At 36.8% G+C, this 21,580-nt stretch overlaps 1 protein-coding gene and 1 pseudogene across 1 annotated transcript; both read left to right on the plus strand.

Moving 5' to 3' along the window:
* The first annotated feature begins 3,666 nt into the window (after window positions 1-3,666).
* On the plus strand, window positions 3,667-4,626 carry LOC126079625 (olfactory receptor 8U9-like). Its single transcript, XM_049890744.1, has one exon. The coding sequence runs from the start codon at window positions 3,667-3,669 to the stop codon at window positions 4,624-4,626; it is 960 nt and encodes a 319-aa protein (XP_049746701.1).
* Window positions 4,627-15,159: 10,533 nt separating this feature from the next.
* Window positions 15,160-16,097, plus strand: LOC126080537 (olfactory receptor 5AL1-like; annotated as a pseudogene).
* The last annotated feature ends 5,483 nt before the right edge of the window (window positions 16,098-21,580 follow it).

The raw sequence follows: 21,580 nt of genomic DNA on the forward strand, positions 1-21,580 counted from the left end.
CTGTTGAGGGGAGAGTTCTATATATTTTTTTAGGGTGAACCCAGTGATAGTGTCATTCAAGCAAGTCTTCTATATCCTCACTGATTTTGTTTACTAGTTCTATCTCTTATTAAGAGTGCTATATTAAAATACCCAGTTAACAATGTTGAATTACATCTTTCACTGTTCTTATATGTCACATTTTATTTCATATATTTCGAGATGTTTTTGTCAGTTGTGCATGAATTCATAATCACTATATCTTACTTGGAAACCCTGATTTATATTTTGTCCTTAACATGTTGTCCATCCTCAGTTAAATACTTGTCTTCCTAAATTATTGGAAAAACAAGAACAAACACCACAGTTGGAAACAGAAAAATTGCCATCCTGATTGCTCCCCCCTCCCCCCCGCAAAGCTTTTTGCAGTATAGAGGATTATTTCCAGTTTCCTCTGAGACATATTATTTCTTATTAAGGATTGAAACCTTGTTCTTCCTGTATACACTTGCTATGGCCAAAGGTAAGAAAACACCCGGGAGGGGTGCTCTTCCAATGAGTTCATCAAGGAACTTAAATAATAACAGAGAGTAACAACCTAAATGAGGAAACCGATGCTTCATGACCGTTTCAAAGGGTAAGCCAAAGATGGAGTGTTATGCCTTACAATATCAGGAATAGATCCTTGGGGATATGGATATTCAGTCCTTTGAAAAGTAAGGGGTAAATATTTTTCGGAAGGTAATTCTTCTTATCAGTCTTTCAAAGACACATTCAAACCCCATCATTAAACAACAACAGCAACAATAATATGATAAATTAAAACAATAAAGAAATAATTAGCATTTCAAAAATGAGGGATCATTAAGGCAATAATGTCATACTAAAGGCAGAGCTACAGATCTATGCTTCTTCAAAACCAGAGGAAGACATGAATTAATCTCCAACCTACCTTGGGCTCCCAGTGGAGTGTGGGATGTAATTTTTCTGATGATCTTACTTGCATCATGTTCTTAAAACCCTTTGGGACAAAGCTGCTGACAAAACTGAGGTGTGTTGCCATGCAAACTCACTCGGAGAAGAAATAGGAGCACCCTCCAGCTAGGCATGTCAGAAGACTATGCCAAAATTGGGGTGAAGATAAGCATTTGTAATAATGAGGTAAGATACAATCAGTGTTTTTAATAAGGTAAAAACATAAAACGTCAGTGTACCCTAGTAATAATTCTGGGTATGTATATCTATATACCCAGATATGATGGTGTCACTCTGAATATGTATATGTGTTTTATGTCATCTTATAAGATACATTTCTTACAGTGGGTCATGGCCAAGAAATTCTGAAAGCCACTAATCTAGAGAAGGTTGCTGGTTTCAGGGGTCCTACCGAAAAGTGCTTAATTTTCTCTCTCTCTCTTGTTTTTCTTCTTATTCTCTTTTTTCCTTAAAAGGACATTCATTTCTTCAAATGCAAATTAAAGCACATGAGAGTTAAGATTTCCTAGATCTATATTTTCCTCCATGCCAAATGTAGCTATCATTAGACATTAAAAATCCATCAGTGTATCGGAATTCCAGGATGAAGTTTAACACATGTATTTAGGATAAATTTAAAGTGAGTAGCAAGCTTTGAAAGTAACTGCTTACCACAAAGTAGCTTCTCAAGAAACATATTAAATTCAAGCAAAGCAAATAATCCATAACCCGAGACCTTTCTGAGATTACTTGAGCCAGAGTTGCAATATGCAAAAGCCATAAAAAAACCCAGTGCTGTTGAGTTGATTCCGACTCATAGTGACCCTAGAGGACAGAGTAGAACTGCCCGATAGAGTTTCCAAGGAGCACCTGGTGGATTCCAACTGCCAACCTCAAAAGCCATTAGTTAATTTTAAAAAGAAAGTCAGGAAATATGAGTTCACATTTTATTTTTATAAAATGTATTCCAAGTTTAATTTCCAGAATGTACAAAATAATATATATGTTTTTCTCAAAATTGTTTTTCATTTTTCGTATGTAAAATAAAAGATAGAGAGAGAAGTATGACATTTTGTGTTTTAGCAGCAAAAATCTCTGTTTTTGTATGTTATCTTGTCCTAAACCAACCTTTATATTGACATTCATATTTCAATTATGAACAACAGTTTAAAACAGAAGGTAAAATACATGAAGATATGCCACTTAAAATAATACAGTAGGAAAACAAAAAATAATTTTAAATAATTCAAATTTATATGCTTTTAAATAAATAATGAAAAAGTTGCTGGAGCCATACAAATTGATATAAATCTGTCAGAAAGCACATACCACTTTTATTTTAGTTAAGCAAAATATTTGAAAAACCTGCTTGTATTTATTTCATTTGATCATGTCAATCCATGCTTTAGATACAAAGAAAGCTGAGAAGCACTGTATCAAGAATCACTTGGAAACACTTGAACCATACTACAATAGAATTAATTGGGTATATTGCGAATGTATCGGTGAACACGAACTTCTGGGTCAGAAAACACATGGGTTTGAATTCCAGGTGTACTACATACTAGCTGTCTGAAGTTGTTTTAGGTACTTAACCTGTCTGAGGCTTCTTATCTTATCTGTAAAATGGACATAATGAGACTATATTTATCATAAGGGGAAAAATGAAGAAAATAAACACCTATGAGCATGATACTGTGTAGTATTTGCATTATTAAGATAACTATGAAGATCGTGTGGCAAGCTATGATGGGTTTTCTGTGGTAAATGACGGAACTAGAATAGAAGAACAGGATTCTATCACTGTCTGTATTGTGTGTGGAGTTTGTATTTGCACAGGGCTGAAGACAGGTCTGTCAGGGCAAGGCCACCACAGAGACTGATCATCCTTTATGTTATTAATATTAACATTTCTACAACAAAAACAGTAGTTTAAATTTTAGAAAAATTAAGTTTCAATTTTAAATAATATAAAGTACAAGATCATTGAATAGAGACGGAGCCAGTATGGACTGACTCCTCTTCCATAGTTTTGTGTATTTTTTTAATTGTTGTAAAAATACAAATAACACACGTTTGCCAATTCAACATTTTTCGTGTGTGCAATCCAGCGGTGCCAAGTACATTAATCACATTGTGCAGCCATCATCAACATCTGTTAGCAGAGATCCCATCGTCATAAACCGAAACTCAATGCTTCCCAAATAATGATTTCCCCTCTGCCCGTCCCTTCAGTCCTTGGTAACCACAATTAAGCTCTGTTCTCCACACATTTACCTATCCTGGGTATTTCATATAAGTGGGATCATGCTGAACTTGTCCTTTTGTGATTGTCTCACTTCACTCGGCATAGCGTTTTCAAGGTTGATCCATGTTTTAGCATGCATCAGGGCTTCATTTTCCTTTATGGCTGTGTAGTGTTCTGTCGGATGTATATGACACATTTTGTTTACATTCATGAGCCAAGTTCATGTTACAGAGTTTTTAACTTTGCATATACAATGAATTTGTGTGGAGAGAAATATGCCTTTCCTACGAATATCTCTTTTTACTTTCTGTGTCATCCCAGACTATTGCTAATATTTTTAATATTGCCTCTTTCATATTGACAATAAAAACTCCATTCAAGATATTACATAAAAAGATCATTTATACAAATGGCAACTTGGACTAATCTCTCTTCTTCCTCATCCAGATGCCCTGAAGAGACACATGGCTCAGATAAATTGCACCCAGGTGACAGAGTTTATTCTTGCAGGCCTCACAGATCACCAGGAGTTGAAGATGCTCCTCTTTGTGGTATTTTTATCCATCTACCTTTTCACAGTAGTAGGCAACCTGGGTTTAATTCTTGTCATTAGAACAGATGCAAGATTCAACACACCAATGTACTTCTTTCTTAGCCACCTGGCTTTTGTCGATTTCTGTTACTCTTCTGTCATCACACCCAGAATGCTTGGAAATTTCTTGTACCAACAAAATGTCATCTCCTTCAATGCATGTGCTGCTCAATTAGGTTGCTTTCTGGCTTTCATGACAGCTGAGTGCTTGCTACTGGCCTCCATGGCCTATGATCGATACGTGGCCATTTGTAGCCCACTACTGTATATGGTTGTAATGTCCCCAAGAATCTGCCTTCAGCTTGTAGCTGCCCCCTATAGCTATAGCTTCTTGGTTGCACTGTTTCATACCATCCTCACCTTCCGTCTCTCCTATTGCCATTCTAACATCATCAATCGTTTCTATTGTGATGACATGCCTCTCCTCAGGCTGACTTGCTCAGACACTCACTCCAAACAGCTGTGGATCTTTGCCTGTGCGGGTATCATGTTCATTTCCTCTCTTCTGACTGTCTTTGTCTCCTACATGTACATCATTACTGCCATTCTGAAGATGCGTTCCTCCGAAGGAAGGCACAAGGCCTTCTCTACATGTGGTTCCCATATGCTGGCCGTCACTATTTTCTACGGAACCCTGATCTTTATGTATTTACAGCCCAGCTCAAACCATTCTCTTGACACAGACAAGATGGCCTCCGTCTTCTACACAGTGATCATTCCCATGTTGAACCCCTTGATCTATAGCCTCCGGAACAAAGAGGTGAAGGATGCTCTGAAGAAAACTGTCATCAATAAAAACCAGGCCTTTCTGTCCATGAAATTAAAAAAGTGACTTGAATAAATAAAAATAGACTTTTCTTCATGGCCTGATTTTTTTTTTCTTTCCTATTAGAAAACTAGTAGAATGCCTGTTTTTTAGTAAGTGATCAATACATATTAATTACCTCCACATGAAATTATTTTCTAGAGACTTCCACTTAGAATGAGATTTTAAATGTACAAGTAACCATAAGAATTTACAGCCATTCTTTCATTCCTCAAATGGAAAATATATTGAAAGGTAATTAATTATCTGGTTCACAAGAATTAACAATTTTATCATTTCTGAAATGCACAATGTATAAAAAATCATCAATTATCCAGGTACACAACTAAGCACAGACAGAGCATGGATAATAGTTCAGGTCCCTTAAAGCCCAGTTAAGGATTGTAAGGCTGATCTGAAAATATACTCCAAGTGAGAAGCAAAGACATAGAGCCCAAGTAATGTTTTCCTGTTTTACAAAGTTCTTGGAAAATGTACAACCATATCATACTGGCTCATATTTATACTTTTAACAAATTGCCTTTATTAAAGAGTTATTATTCAGTTAACAGTACTACATTTTGATTCTATCTCTGTCACAGATTTAACTTCTACTGATGTAGAAGTCTTGTTTGGTCTCTACCAACTAACTTCTTAAGTGAACTACTTTTCTTATGCCTATGGTATCTCATTTTATATATATATATATGTATATTTCCAAATTATCTAAAAACAAAATATAAATCAGGGAAAGGAAACCAGGTGCACAATAAATTCTAAGTAAATACACACAGTAATTAAAACATCATAGGCCATTTTCTCAATAGCAAGTATGCAGTTATTTTGGACAAAGCTTGGTTAAGTCAATCACTATTTATTAAAGGATAGTATATGATACAATGAACCCAGTAGGCAATGTAGGCTAGTGAGAAGGGCATATATACATCTTGTTGTCACAAGAATATAGTTTAATTCCAGACTTTTCAGTTTACTATGAGTGTGCTCTCACTGAATACCAATTTATGAGTTAAATGGGGCTAACATTACTAGGTTTACAGTCTTGAGGACTGAAAAAACATAAAAATATGTAACTGTTCATGGTAAATCCCTCCCAAAAAATCCAAAACCATTGCCCTAGAGTCGATTCAGACTCATGGTGACCCTAAAGGACAGAGAAGAACTGCCCCATAGGGTTTCCAAGTAGCAGCTGGTGGATTTGAATGGCTGGCCTTTCAGTTAGCAGCCAAGCTCTTTAACCTTTGCTTTAACAGGTCCATATATATACATAAACACATGTATGTATATGCATACTTATGTATATGTCTGTGTGTGTGTGTGTGCACTGAGAGAGAGAATGGAATGATAATTTTATAATTTTTAATTAGACAGAAAGAGGTTTTGAGTTTGTGACTCGTGCATGTCTTTATATAATTTGTTTTCTTTCCCTGTTATATCTAGTGGCCATTGGAGGCGATTATGTACAAATAAAAATATTTTTAAAAATCCTCTCTTGGGTTATTCTTCGGGTGTCTTCTGCACAGTGTCCATTTTTTATGATTATACTAATACCTTTTGTGGTATTTTAGGGGTATGGGGCTTGTATGATCCAAAATTCTCAAAAATGTTAATTCCTGTTGGTTCAGGTAAATAATGATTCTGTGACTTCTTTCATTGCATTGGCTAACACACTGAGAGAAATGTTTAGTCAGAGTCGTGATTGCCTTGACTCTGAGTTGAGTCGAGATATCTCTGTTTTGCCATGACATATTTTACCATAACATATTGCCCTGAAGTATGTCAATTCTTTTCCCTCTAATCCTATACGTCCATTCTTTTTTCATTGCAGTACTTATCCCGCTAACCCTTTTTAATTCAGCTATCACCTGTCTCCTTTAACAATAGACTACTGAGCATCTGGAATTTCTATCTGGAGCAAATCCCTTCAGGCCAAAAGCAGGTAGAACTGAAAGCTGAGAATAACCTTAGGATCAGTAAGGAAAAGCTCTCCAGTACGGTCATCACAACATAAGGATGAGTCGACTTCATAATCCAAGAAGCTAAGATCATTTAATAAGGATGTGCTGGAGAAAATGTTATACTTTAACGCATTCCATGGCCAAAGGCAGTCATTCAGCGGTGACTGAGCTCACCCTCTTGGGACTCCCAGACAATCCAGAGCTTTGGGCCTTTCTTTTCTGGATCTTTCCAGTGATCTACTTAATCAGTATCATGGGTATTCTTGGGATCGTTATGCTAATTCAGATCAGTCCTAAGCTTCACACACCTATGGGTTCATTCCTCAGCCATCTAGCTTTTGTTGATTTTTGCTGTATCGCCTCTGTTACCCCAAACACGCTGGTGAACTTCTTCTAAGAAATTAAAAGAATATCCTTAGCTCTTGTGCCACTCAGTTGTGTTGTTTTATCATGTTTGGATTTGGGAGGTGTATATGCTCTCAGTCATGGCAAGTGAATGATATATAATGGTATATAGCTGTTGTAGGGTAAAAACATCACGAAGTTTAGTAAAGCAAAAATAAAGTTTTATTCAGCATGTATTCAAAAAGACAAAGTGGGAAGGAGACAAGAACGCTGCCAAAGCCGTGTCTGCCTGAGTCCAAAAACTATTACAGAATAAGCAAAAGTGGGAAAATAGACGAGCATGCTGCTAGAGCCATGCCTGCTCAAGTCCATAGAACCTTACAGAATTATCAGTATATATTAACATCACAAATAGGCAAAGCCATTGAAAGCATCACCTTTTATTTACAGGTTGGCTAGAAACCACTATATCTCTGTGAGTCTGCATTTTGAATTGTCTTTCTTAATAAGCACTGGTACAGTTTTCACTAATGACAGGAAGATCCTCAAATGGTCCAACAAATCTTATTATTCACTAAATGCTAATAAAAAAGATAAGAGTGAAAAGTGTGTGAGTCTTTTGACAGTTTTATGATTTGTTTATATGAACATCTTCCCTAAAAGATGTTTTCCAAGATTGTCCTAGCTATTGTCTTTATACCTCAGGGCCCATGTGTCCTTGTGAGGCCAGCTTCAGGTAGGTCACATTCTAGGAAAGGAATAATGGCTCCAATATCACCTCCTAAATCATAAAACCAAAAAACCAAATCCAGTGCCTTAGAGTTGATTCCGACTCGTAGTGACCTTATAGGACAGAGTAGAACTGCCCCATAGAGTTTCCACGGAGCACCTGGAGGATTTGAACTGCTGACCCTTTGGTTAGCAGCCATAGCACTTAACCACTACGCCACCAGGGTTTCCAAAAACAAACCCACTGCCACCGAGTTGATTGCAGCTCATAGCGATCCTATAGGACAGAGTAAAACTTCCCCATAGGGTCCTAAATCATAGGTATTTGCAACCCTTTATACCATTGTCAAGAATAAAAGCATCTGTATCCCAATGGTGGTTAGTACATATTTATATGGCTTTTCTGTGGAACTCCTACAGGCAATTCTTTCATTCCGTTTGTCTTTTTGTGAGTCAAATATAATAAATCACTTTTATTTTGATGACATTCTCCTGATTGTTCTGGACTGTCACTTAACTCGTCATAAATTTCTCAAAGAAATGCTATTGTTCACACTTGCTGGTTTCCATACTCTCTTCTCTCCCGTCATTGTCCTCAGCTCCTATAGATTCATTCTATTTGTGATTCTGAGGATTAATTCTGCTGAAGGCAAATGAAAAACATTTTCTGCTTGCGCCTCCCATTTGACTTCCACCACCATATTTTACTGGACAATTGTCTTCATATGCATTGCTGTTGTCATTATGTGCTGTAGAGTCGATTCCAACTTTTTTTATAGGACTGAGTAGAACTGCCCCACATGGTTTCCCAGGAGTGGCTGATGGATTTGAACTGCTGACCTTTTGGTTAGCAGCCAAGCTCTTAACCACTATGCCACCAGGTCTCCACCTCTTTCTCTGCGTACTGACAAAATAGCTTCTGTTTCTATATTGGGTAATTTCCATGCTAAATCCTTTAATCTACAGCTTAAGAAAACAGGAAGTCAAAAATGCTCTGAACAGAATTATGGAAAAGCTGTGTTCTGTGATAAAATCAATAACCTATGGGCTAACTGGAAGCTCTGGTGGTGTAGTGGATAAGTACTATGGGTGCTAACCAAAAGGTTGGCAGTTCAAGTCTAACCGAAAGCCCTCTGAGTGAGGAAGCAAAAACAAATTTTCCACACTAAAAAAATGGCTGTAGTAGAATCAATTTTGTATCAAAATGATGCATTAGGATACCATTAATAACTTTTTTTAATTTTATAATATTAAAAACATTAATGTGGACACAGAGAATACTTTAATTTTCTGATTTTATTTTCTGTGATTGTGAAAAGTATTACTACTAATGATACTGAAAAACACGAGAATGAAATAAATTCAGCTGCAAAGAGTAGGTTAAATTTTGTTTCATAGACCATTCAAAATCCATCATTTTCTAATTTTTATGGAGGACTATTGACATGAGTACTTTTACTTCCTTGACCTTACACTGGTAGAAGGAATGTTCATCTTGATTACTAAAGCAGCTGTAGCTTTAAGTCTTGGAAGGTATTTACAGAATATCCACCATCTTCCCATCAGATGAACCTGAATATAATTGTAGGTGCTGAGGAGCCAAGAGGGACAGTGGCATCAACCCTGGTGGACAACCAAACTCAAACAAACTAAATAAGCAACTCAAATTTTGACAAATGATACAAATATGTCCTTTGGATTAGAATAAGGTCTGTATGTTATATAACAACACCATTATCATAAAAACAAAACTAAACCTGTTGCCATCAAGTCACGCCCAACTCATAGAGACCCTACAGGACAGAACAGAACTGCCCCACAGGATTTCCCAGGAGTGACTGGTTGATTCAAACTGCTGACCTTTTGGTTAGCAGCCGAGCTCTTAACCACTGTGTCACCAGGGATTTAATAATACCAAATCAATGTTAATTTGCTGAATTTGATAAAACGTCTCTGCTCAGCTGCTAACCAAAAGATTGGTGGTTCAAACCCACCCAGCAACTCCCCGGGAGAAAGATCTGGCAATCTGTTTCCATAAAGATTGCAGGCAAGGTATTGAAATACATCTGTGGTTCTTAATTCATTTCTTCAATTAAATATCAGTCACGAGAGAATGAATCTGGCTCTTTCAGATTCAATTTAGTTGGTTCACATTTGGAAGTCAAGTACGTTACAGGCATATGAGAGAAAATGAGCCTCTGTATCTGTTGTAGTCATTTTTCACCAAGGCTAAGGTCAGCAGGGAACTCTGGTGGCATAGTGGATAAGAGCTCAGCTGCTGACCAAAAAGTCAGCAGTTCACATTCACCAACTGCTCTTTGGAAACCTTACGGGGTAGTTCTACCCTGTTCTACAGGATCACTATGAGTCGGAATCCACCTGAAGGTACCCAAAGACAAGGTGAGCTCTGCCCTTATCAGAGATGCTTTGAATCACAGCACTACCAGTTTCTAAAGAGCAGCTGGTGGATTTGAACTGCCAACCTTTTGGTTAGCAGCTGTAGCTCTTAACCACTATGTCACCAGGGTTTCTGTAAAGTCTATACATGCTTTGTAATCTTCTCTTTGCATAAGTTTAGATGTAAAAAAATTCAGGCATATGTGGAAAAGGAAGGGGGAATAGCATATAGCTGAAAACCTCTTTGAGCTTAAAATTAAAACACTAAGAGATACCGTTTCTCTCTTATGCAGATTTTAAAACATGAAACTTTGAGTTGTCTGATGGAAAATAGGCACCCATATACACTGTTGATATAAATGTAAAATAATGTCAAGCCTACAGAGTTCTTCAAGAGATTGAAAAGGAAAATTAAGATTCTTTTAAATTAATCATTGCTATGGAGTAGAAATTTCAATCATGACAACACTGTGAGACATTAATTTCAGAGGAAAACTTCAATATTATTTCATTACAGCTTTTTTTAAAAAATTGAATTTCATTTCTAGAACCAGTATTTTTCTCGCCGAACATTCTCACTTTAAGTATTGGGAAATTCATTTTTATCAAATGGTTTCCACAAACTGCTGCAAAAATAAAAGACCTGAAACTGAACATTTATTTTACATAAATTCATAATTGTAATATGAAATAAATATGGAAGCACAAAAACAAAAGCAATTATCAATGGAAATACAGCAATTTTTCAAATTGCATCCCCAGAAGTATCATTAAAAACGTTCTTCTACTCGTGATTCTTTCATTGACTAATAGCCATAAAAGTGATCTACCATTTCAAATGCTTTTCCCTCATCTATGGGTATAAGGCAAGAGCAATGAATTTGGTTCCTAGACAGTAAAAGTTAAATAATTACCTGTTCTTGAATATATCATTATATTGTTTTTCAAGTTTGTTTTTTTTTTCCAGATGTTCCAGAGGGACTGAGAAATACATACAAAATGGTATTGGTTTCACAAAGATTTCTCTCAGATGTGTTGGGATATTTCGGGGTTTGTTGTTGAACTAAAGACAGCATATTGAATATTGAAAGATATTGGGTCACTGAAAAGAATACGCTCAAGGTACCTTGGTGAGAAAGTCTTCAGAGATACACAAATATAACTTTTATGCACTCAGCATTTAATATGTAAGTATTGATCATCCCTTTTGTACTGGATATACCAGAGGTAGGTGATAAAACTGAATATAAGGTAGAAACACTACTGCTTAAAAAAAAAGATGTTCAAGTTTAAGATGTGTTAGTGACCTATTTACAGTTGGCTGCAAATATACTACGGCAAGTGTTATGATAAGGGGATTAAACCCAGTGCCATCGAGTTGATTCTGACTCATAGCAACCCCATAGGACAGAGTAGAACTGCCCCATAGAGTTTCCAAAGAGTGCCTGGCAGATTTGAACTGCCAACCCTTTGGTTAGCAGCCGTAGCACTTAGCCAGTGAATGCAAAAAACTGCATATGAGAAACATCTCATTTTTATCTAGAAGGTTATAAAAAACCTCAAAGAGAAAGTGATTCAACAGAGTATAGAAAAATAAGTAGAGGAAAGTGAGGCAAAGGAAGTGATGATAGAGGAAAACTATTCTGGGGAGAAGGTGAAGTATGCATAAAATTCTGGTTTACGTCAGAATGACTGTCCTGGATTGAATTGTGTCCAAAAATACCTGTCAGCTTGGCTAGGTCATGATTCCCTTATATGATTGTATGCTTGTCTACCATTTTATCTTCTGGTGTGATTTCCCACTATATTGTAAATCCTATCATTATGATGTAATGAGATGGATTATCGGCAGTTATATTGATGAGGTCTACAAGACTAGGTAGTGCCTTAAGCCAATGTCTTTTGAGACATAAAAGAGAGAAGCAAGCAGAGACACTTGGGAACATCATACCACAAAGCAAGCAGTGCTGGGAGCAGAGCGAATCCTTTGAACCTGAGGTTCCTGCACTGAGATGCTCCCAAATCAAGGGAAGACTGATGACAAGCCCTTCCTCCAGAGCTGACAAAGAAAGCTTTCCCCTGGAGCTGACACCCTGAATTTGGACTTGTCACCTACTAGACAGTAGTGAATAAATTTCTCTTTGTTGAAGCCATCCACTTGTGGGATTTCTGTCAAAGCATCACTAGATGACTAAAGATAATGACCATGGTAGTTCAGAACATCTGGAACATGAAGGCTATATAAAGAATTTTGCAAGAGATGAGGTACAGGAAGCAGATTTCTAAGAGGTGTATGCCAGTCACATTAAAGAACTTGTTTATCCTAAGGGCACAGATAAGGCATTGAAGGACTTTGTCAGGAGAATAACAGAATGGAGTTTTTGTCTATAAAATTAAGATAGGCTATAGTGTTGTTGTTTTTTTTTATAGTGTTTTTTTTATAGTGTAGGGAATAGAGAAAAGTAGGAAAGACTGAAAGCAAGAATACAAGTTAGGTGTCAGTCCCAATAAACCAGAAAAAAATGTCCTCGTGCTTGGATCAAGCAAATGATATAAGTGACTAGATTTGAATATTACATAAAATATAAAATTGTAAGGAACTGGGGATAAATTGGGTATGGCACAAAAAACAGGAATACATCAAAAGATAACTAGACTCTGATTTGGAAAACAAAATGGATAATGGTATCATTCACTGAAATAAAAAAATCCACGCTCCAGGTCTTGAAATATTAGGGCTAATGTACAGAGATGTAAAGTCCTTTGTTTATGTGACACTTTTAATGAACATCTAGAATATCTAAGTGGTAATTTTCAGGAAGGGGGCCCTGGTGGCAAAATGGTTAAGGGATTGGTTGCTAACCAAAGTTTGGTGGTTTGAACCCACATAGCCACCCCATAAGAGAAAGACCTGGTGATCTACTTCCATAAAGATTACAGCCTAGAAAACCCCTTGAGGCAGTTCTACTCTGTCACATGGGGTTGCTATGAGTCAAAATCAACTTGTTGTCACCTAAAAACAATTTTCAGGAGGAATTTTTATGTATGAGGCTGGAGAAGAGAAAACAAATTTTTCAGTAGTAATAGAAATTATGCCCCTGTGTGGCACAATCAATTTACAATCAGTTACTAACCTAAACTTTAGAGGTTCAAACCCAACCAATTGTGCCATGGAGGAAAGGTATGGTGATCAGCTTCTATAAAGATGAGAGCTAAGAAAAGCCTATGGAGCAGTTCTACTCTGTAACACATGGGGTAGCCATGAATAAAAATCATCTCAAAGGAAAACAGGTTTGGTTTGGTTTAATAGATGCATGATAGATAGATAGGCAGACAGAGAGACAGAGAGATAAATAAACAGACATACATCTTCAGCATATAGGTGCGTATTGAGGACAGTGGGTTGAATAAAATCAAGAAAGTATGAAAAGGTAAGGGCAGAGGAGATTTGGATAAAAACTGAAAAGCTTATCCTCAAAAGCACAGGCAATAGAAATACAACTTCTAAGTTACAGAAACAAGGAAGTGGTAAATAAACTCAGAGACTGCTTTGCTCTGAAAACAAAAGATATACTCAACAGAGGCTAATAATGCTACCGAGCTGCCAAAGGGAGGGGGGAAAAAAAACCTTCATTGAATTTGGGAATAGGGAAGTTGATAGTGAACTTGTTGAGAAAATTTCAGTGGAATGATGGAAGAGGAAGGTGAATTACACTGGATTGAGTTATAAGTGTAATTCACATGCTCCAAGACTTTTAATTGAGAAGTGGTAAACGGGAGACAAAAGATAAAAGAGTAACTTAGATAAAGGTTCTGGCTAGATGGTAGTCAAAGGGTAAGGGGAGAGGGTGTTTTTGTTTTTCTTTTATCTGTCTTACAGATCTGGAGCCCTGGTGTCACAGTGGTTAAGAGCTCGGCTTCGAACCAAAAGAACAGTGGTTCGAATTCACCAACTGCTCCTTGGAAACCCTATGGAGCAGTTCTAATCTGTTCTATAGGGCCACTGTGAATTGGAATTGACTCAGCCCCAAAGGTTTGCGAAGTAACTGAGACAATGTGGTAACAAAGAAAAGCCAAGTGAACTTATCCTCTGCTCTCAATGGGAGTGATTTCAATTCTGCAAGTTTTCAAAATTCAGAACCCAGTTTAGGTTTGTGGACATGGTCTGTGGAATTTAGTTTTTTAAACTCTTTCCAAATGCTGTACACTTTGGATCATATACATGCTTAAAGATACCAAAACCAAACCCACTGCAGTCGAGTCAATTCCAATGCATTGCAACCCTATAGGAGAGAGTAGAACTGCCCCATAGAGTTTCCAAGTAGTGCCCGAAAGACTCAAACTGACGACCTTTTGGTTGGCAGCTGGAGCTTTTAACCAGCACATCACCAGTGTTTCCTGCTTAAATTTACAGGGTAAAATAATTTGTCTTCATGGTCTAAAGCTGTTTATAATCTGGAAAATAGTTTACTACTGTGTATTTTGTAAAAGAGAAAAATACAGAAAATTAACAATCCTATTTTTCCTTAATATTAGTATCATAAGTTTATTAAAGGAAAAAGAAATGGAAGTAAGCAAAAAAAAAAAAAAAGTTTAAAAATTATACCAAACTGGATACTTAAATAGTTTTAATATTTTGGTTTTGACTTGTCAAATTACATTTTCCACACTCATTCCTGATAATTCATAATTTATTAATTGATATATTCAATCCATAATTTTATGAAATCAACTCAAAATATAAGAAATCATTTTAATATGTTCTGATAACCACTAACATTTTTAATGCTGCAACTTTTATTTTCCCTATATTTAAAGAAAATACAACATAGATTTTGCTATTTTATTGATTGTAAATTTTAATTGAAATTATCTTTCCTATTTTGCAATTTCCCAGTGGATTGGAATTTCTGCCTGGACCAAATCTATTCACACTGACAGCAGGAGTAATAGCCAAATATAACAGAATTCTCCTTCAACCGAATTTAACGTAATGTCCTGGTGAGCCATGACCGTCTTCCCATATGTAGATTGATCACTTCCTACAGAATCAAGTTTATTCAGACCCTGTGCTCTGAGGGGTTTCCTTTAGAAGAAATTGTATATCTATTTCATGGCCAAAGGCAATTATTCAGCAGTAACTGAGTTCATCCTCTTGGGACTCACAGACAATCCAGAGCTTCAAGTCATTCTCTTTGGTGTCTTCCTAGGGATTTACTTAGTTACTGCTGTGGGTAATCTTGGTTTGATTGTGATAATTCAAATCAGTCCTCAGCTTCAGACACCCATGTATTTTTTTCTCTGTCATCTGGCTTTTGTTGATTTTTATGGTACCTCCTCTATCACCCCAAACACCCTGGTGAACTTTGTGCGTGAAATTAAAAGTATGTCATTTTATACATGTGCAACTCAGGTGTGTTGTTTTATCACGTTCTCAGTTTGAGAATTATTACTGCTGTCTATCATGGCATATGATCGGTATGTGGCCATCTGCAACCCTTTACTCTATGTAGTTCTCATGCCAAGGAAACTCTGCATTCAAATGGCCACTAGCACATATATTTATGGATTCACTGTGGGAGTTGTACAGGCAGTGGCTACGTTCCACATGTCTTTCTGTGACTCTAATGTGATCAACCAGTTCTACTGTGATGATGTTCCATTGATTGCTCTAGCTTGTTCTGATACACGTGTCAAAGAGCTGATGCTGTTAATTATTGCTGGATTCAATGTGTTTTGCTCCCTTATCATTGTTCTCATCTCGTATGTCTTCATTCTCTTTGCCATCCTGAGGATCCACTCTGCTGAAGGAAGACAGCCTTCTCTACCTGTGCTTCTCATCTATTTTCTATTACTATGTACTATGGAACCTTAATGTTCATGTACCTACAGCCCAAGTCAAGCCATTCACTGGATAAAGACAAATTTGCCTCAGTGTTCTATGTAGTGGTGATCCCCATGTTAAACCCATTGATCTATAGTTTGAGGAATCAGGAGGTAAAAAGTGCCCTGAAGAGAATTATTGAAAAAATGTATTTTAATGATCAATAGTGACATAAAAGTTGTCACTAAAAAAAAAAAAAAAAAAAAAGGCAGATACAGAGTTAGGAGATTCTTATGTCAAGGCTTGCACAATGGTACAGCGCTAATAAGTACAGGGACCCTTGTCCTCTGGGACTCAGCTTCCTAAAGTCTAGTTCCTTGCAAATAAGTATTTTTCTTGTCCTTTATTTTACCTTTTTTGGTTTACACATAGTAGGCATTTCATAAATGTTTGTTTAGTTGTTGGAGTCTAAAATGGAGAAAAAAATGTCAACGCTCTTTGACCATCAGATGTTTCAACAATACAGATAAGCACTGAGTGTCTTGAAATAATGAATTTATCTTATTTCACTACGATTAGCCAACCACTTTACATTAAGATCAATTTATGTGTGGTCATCTTAAACTTTTATTACTGTAAAATGTATTTCTTTTGAAGCAATATTGTGTGGATTACTATAACAATGAATGTGGCAGCCTTTAGGCCAATGGAAGGTTTTATTCTCTCGAACACTGTAGTTAGGGAAGGCAAATCCATATACAAATATGTATTGATTTGGTACACTGGTGGCTTCCTAGTGATTTACAGACAGTGGAAATTAGCCCTGGAGAATTGGTTAAAGTACTAGGAGTAACAGAACATGGCATTCTAGGAAAAAGAAGAGAAGGTGATTTCAATCTAAAAGGTAGATCCTCTAATCTTCCTCGCTGTTGCAAAACTCTCTACTGTAGCTACTCTTTAGTAGTTAAAAATTTAAATCAGCTTGCTTTGTGCCCATTTCTCTTTCCCAAATTCCATGTCTTGCAGTCTTGTTACTCCAAGAACCCTAACCAACTGTCCAGGCCTATTTACCATTGTTTTGAGTCAGTGTGTATCCATGCCTCAGGCCACAAGTTCTCCAGCTGAAGTGGGCAGTTAAATGCTCAACCACTGGGACTTTACATCTAAGTGGAGATGGGATGAGACATCAGTTTATGTCTAACTAGTTCTTACATAATGTAACAACCATCTGTGGGTTAGATCCAAATATTAACCCCATCAGTTGGTTGTAGGGAATCTCTAACCCATGCAACCATGGAGTAGATTGACAGAAAGAACTTTATACAACAAACAACACTTGAGAGATAGATGATATAAAAATATCTTTCTAAAACAATTAATGAGCAGATTCTCAGGTCCATAGAGCTGTGTATATGCTGACAAGCATCTTTCAGTCTTCCTTGGAATTCTCACATCTCTGTGGAAAATTACAATTAGTGCAACCATTACACACTAATTAGAAATAAAAGACTTCTGTAAAATTTCTGTGCAAGGTATTTTTGTTGTGGCTGTTAAACCCATGATATCAAAAAAGAAAAACCAAACCTGTCGCCATTGAGTCAATTTCAACTCATAGTGACCCTTGCAGGACAGATCAGAGCTGTCCCACAGGATTTCCAAGGCTGTCATCCTTACAGAAGCAAAGTGCCACACCTTTGTCCCATGGAGAGGATGGTGGGTTTGAATCAAAGACCTTAAGGTAGCAGCAGAGCACTAAGCAGCTGTGTCACACAGAATGATATTATTAAGAAACAGAAGAATAATGTTTCTTGGACAAAATATTCACATTAAATAAGATTGATTGTGTGTGTGTTTGTATAAAAATAACAGGCTGATTATGATTTTTCAATCAATTCATCTTCCTGTTTATTCTACACAGACAGGTATGTGTGAAATGGGAATGAACAGACTTCACTAGAGGGTTTGATGTGTATATTTTTAAATGTTTTCCAGCACAGTGCTAGACATAAAATGAGTTATTTCTCAGTTATTATCCTTTGTGAAAGAATTTTCAGGCATAATTCTCTGTGACTGAACTATATACACCAGTAGGCCAATAAGAAATTCATGCCAATTGATAATTGTCAACATAATTGAGTTTCTCACCTAGAGTTGAATCTTTGGTACAATTCAAATCATTACTTAGCAGTAGATTAATCTCCTTTGATCTAATGAATATTATGGCCACTTATTGAAATTCATAAGTTTAAGAAGACCAATATTAAAGCATAAAAATATAAATCAAGTATAATTAAACATCTTCCATGTTGTTTTCCAAAACATTAGAATGATCTTTGTTAACTAATTATTCTTTATTAGCAAGGTGATCTGCTATTTCAAGTTGTTGTTCCTTGTCTGTGAGGCAAAATGGATCCCAAAAGACCAGCCATAACATAATTTGTTATGCTCGTGATTCATCATTACACCGTTTCATAAATTTTAAAGAATGATGTAATACAAGGAAAAGGCTCTAGAGGGACTACAAATGATCAAAATGTACTGACAATACTTAAGTAATCACAAGTGTTGTTGGCATCCCCAGAGCTGGCTTCAAGATTGATTGAATTCTTTTTGGTTTTGTCATAGGTTACTCAAAGACGGCCATGAAGTAGAGAAAAATATTCAAGGTAATTAAGGTAATAAAAAAGGGTTTGGAGTAACCCAAACTTTGGATTTGTTTGTTCTGTTGCTCTACAGATACATTTGGAGTATCTACCAGTTGCTAAGTCCTGCTGGGAACTGGAGATAAAACTGAGTGAAATACAGAACTGTTTTGGCTTGCCAAGAATTTGAAATTTTAAATAGGTTCCAGACAAATTAACAGGTGGGTGACTAGTTCAGAGCAGCACTTGAGAGATAATAAAAAGGCTACAGAAGAAAGTGAAATTTCATCTGGAATTGGAAGGAGAAGTTGAAAGAAAATAGCCAGTCAGAGAGGTGAAGGTAAAGAAAGGAGTATTCCGGCAAAACTATGTACAAAATGTGTGGTCACATCTGAGAAACTGAGGCAACATGGCTGAGGCATGGAGATTACATGAGGGATGCCACAAGAGATAAGACTAGTCTGCAAAGCAAGGGTTTGTTTATCAAAGGTTGATTTAGCCACCTTAACGGCTTTGAACTTTATCTAAGGTCAGCTGGAGAACAAGCTAAGATTTGCAAGTTAGGAAGAACTCTTGGGCTACTATATGCACAGAGAGGGTTGGAAACTAGACGCCTGGATAAGTTAGAGAGTAATATTTAGGCTTTTCCTGCAGGAAAGGTATGATAGAAGTCTAAATAAAGAAAAGAATATATAATATAGAGAATACGAGAGAGATTGGATTTGAAAAAAATGGATTAAACAGAAGTGTTCAATAATTATTTGTTGGGTGGGAAAGAGTTATATGGAATGCTTTCTTGGTTTCTCACAGATTGAATGGCTGGAAGATACACCATTAATGGAGTCAGAAAATATATGCTCTAAAGCATATAGTGGGGTGGGGTGATTTTTGAATCTCTGGTTTTACTTTTGAAGATGTTTAATTTAGGCACCTCAGATATATCTAAACAGCATTATCTGGAAAGCTGTTGGATACATGTACCTGGAGCTTAGAGAAAAATCTGTCCTAGATATTTAGATTTGTGCATCATCAGTACATAAATGACAATTATCTTCATATCATTAAATGAGATCTCTCAACAAGAATGCTCAAAAAGGAAATGAGTTGGCCTAAGGTAAAACTGTAAGAGGGTCATTTAAAGTATAGACAAAGGATACATAGTCATCTGGGGAGAGTAAAAATGGACAAAAAGATGGGAAAATCCAGAGATTCTGGTGACTTAGAAGTAAAAAAAGAATGTTTTTCAGGATAAAAGGAAATGCCAATGGTGTTCAATGCTACAGAGAAGTCAAATATGAAGCCTTCGCTGGACTGGGCATGAGGAGAGTGTTGGTGTACTTGATGAAAGTAGTTTCAATGCAATGCTGAGAAAAGACATGACAATAATACAATAGGTCGAGATACGAATGTGAGAAAGGATGTAAGTGTGGGTGACTTTTCTATGGTGTTTGGTAATGAAGGAATAGAGAGAGTCGAAGACTTGGAGGGGTTTCTTAGGTAAAGGGAGAAGAATAGTGATGAAGGATCCCCGGTGGGGTTTTAACTATATACTTCATTTATAGTTCAATGTGAATGACTGAATAAATTAGCAGAAGGAGAAGATATGGAATGCAAAGAAATATGTGATCAAAATATAAGTTTAGGTATTAGAAATAGTGGTGTGCCTGACCCCAAACCACGGTATTTTCAGTTGCCTCATATGCACGTGAAAGTTGGGCAATAAATGAGGAAAACAGAAGAAGAATTGATGCTTTTCAATTATGGTGTTGGCTAAGAATATTGAATATGTCATGGACTGCCAGAAGCATGAACACACCTGTTTTGAATGAAGTACAGCCAGGATGCTCCTTAGAAGCAAGGTTAGAGAGACTTTGTCTTATACACTTTCAACATGTTGTTATGAAGGACCTGTCACTCAAGAAAGGCATCATGTTTGGTAAAGTAGAGGGTCAGTGAAAAAGAGGAAGACTCTCAACAGGATGAACTGACACAGTGGCTGCAACACTGGGTCCAAATACAGCAATGATTGTGAAGATGGCACAGGGTCAGGCAGTGTTTCTTTCGGTTGTTTTTAGAGTCACTGTGACTGACTGGACGGAATCTAACAACAACATTAGAAATAGAACTATCCTCTCTAAAAAAAAAAAGAAAAGTGCAGAAAGGATAGATAGGAAGCAGGTAGGTTTGTGCAACTCTTCAAAAGAAATTAAAATTAGTTTTATTTTATTACTTTAAATTCCTCTCTTTGTTGTCATGGATTGAATTGTCCCCCCAAAATATGTGTCATATAGGTTAGGGCATGATTCTCAGTCTTGTGTGGTAGTCTTTTATTTTGTGGTTTTCCTATGTGTTATAAATCATAATCTCTGCCTGTGGTTAAAGAAGATTATGGTGGGGAAAAAAACCCTTACTCAGGTCACAATGTAAAGGGAGTTTCCCTGGGGTGTGGCCTGCACCACCTTTTATCTTACAAGAGATAAAAGGAAATGGAAATAAGCAGGGGAACGACTTCCTACCACCAAGAAAGCAGTGCCTGGAGCAGAACGCATCATTTGGACCTAGGGTCCCTGCTCAGAGAAGCTCCTACCTAGTCTTGGGGAAGGTTGATAAGAAGGCTGATAGAGAGAGAGAAAGCCTTCCCCTGGAGCTGAAGCCCTAATTTGGACTTTTAGCCTACTTTATTGTGAGGAAATAAACTTTTCTTTGTTAAATCCATCCATTTGTGGTATTTCTGTTACAGCAACACTAGAGGACTAAGACTTTTGTTAGAATTGTTGGTATGTACTGAGAGTAAGGGGGGTGGTATAGAAAAGTGTGAAGAAATTCAAAGGGTATGAGATAATAGGTACATGTAGACTAATACACAGAAAGTCAGTTTAAGAAAAAGGCCAATCTCCTCGACAAAAGTAAGTGGCTATTTTCAATATGCTAAGTTTGTAATTGCTTACTTTTGCCTGGTTGCTGTTCTTGTTACCTCAGACACAATTGTGAAGAGAACATTTCAAAATACCCAGATTTTGATGTATCTGGAGAGAAATAAGACCAGGATGTTTGGGATGTTGACAAGA

This window comes from Elephas maximus, chromosome 7, assembly GCF_024166365.1.
Source record: "Elephas maximus indicus isolate mEleMax1 chromosome 7, mEleMax1 primary haplotype, whole genome shotgun sequence".
NCBI classification, from domain to species: domain Eukaryota; kingdom Metazoa; phylum Chordata; class Mammalia; order Proboscidea; family Elephantidae; genus Elephas; species Elephas maximus.

Bases quoted from the DNA above. Each gene is read 5' to 3' on its own strand.
- LOC126079625 (XM_049890744.1), top strand. From the start codon at position 3,667: ATGGCTCAGATAAATTGCACCCAGGTGACAGAGTTTATTCTTGCAGGC.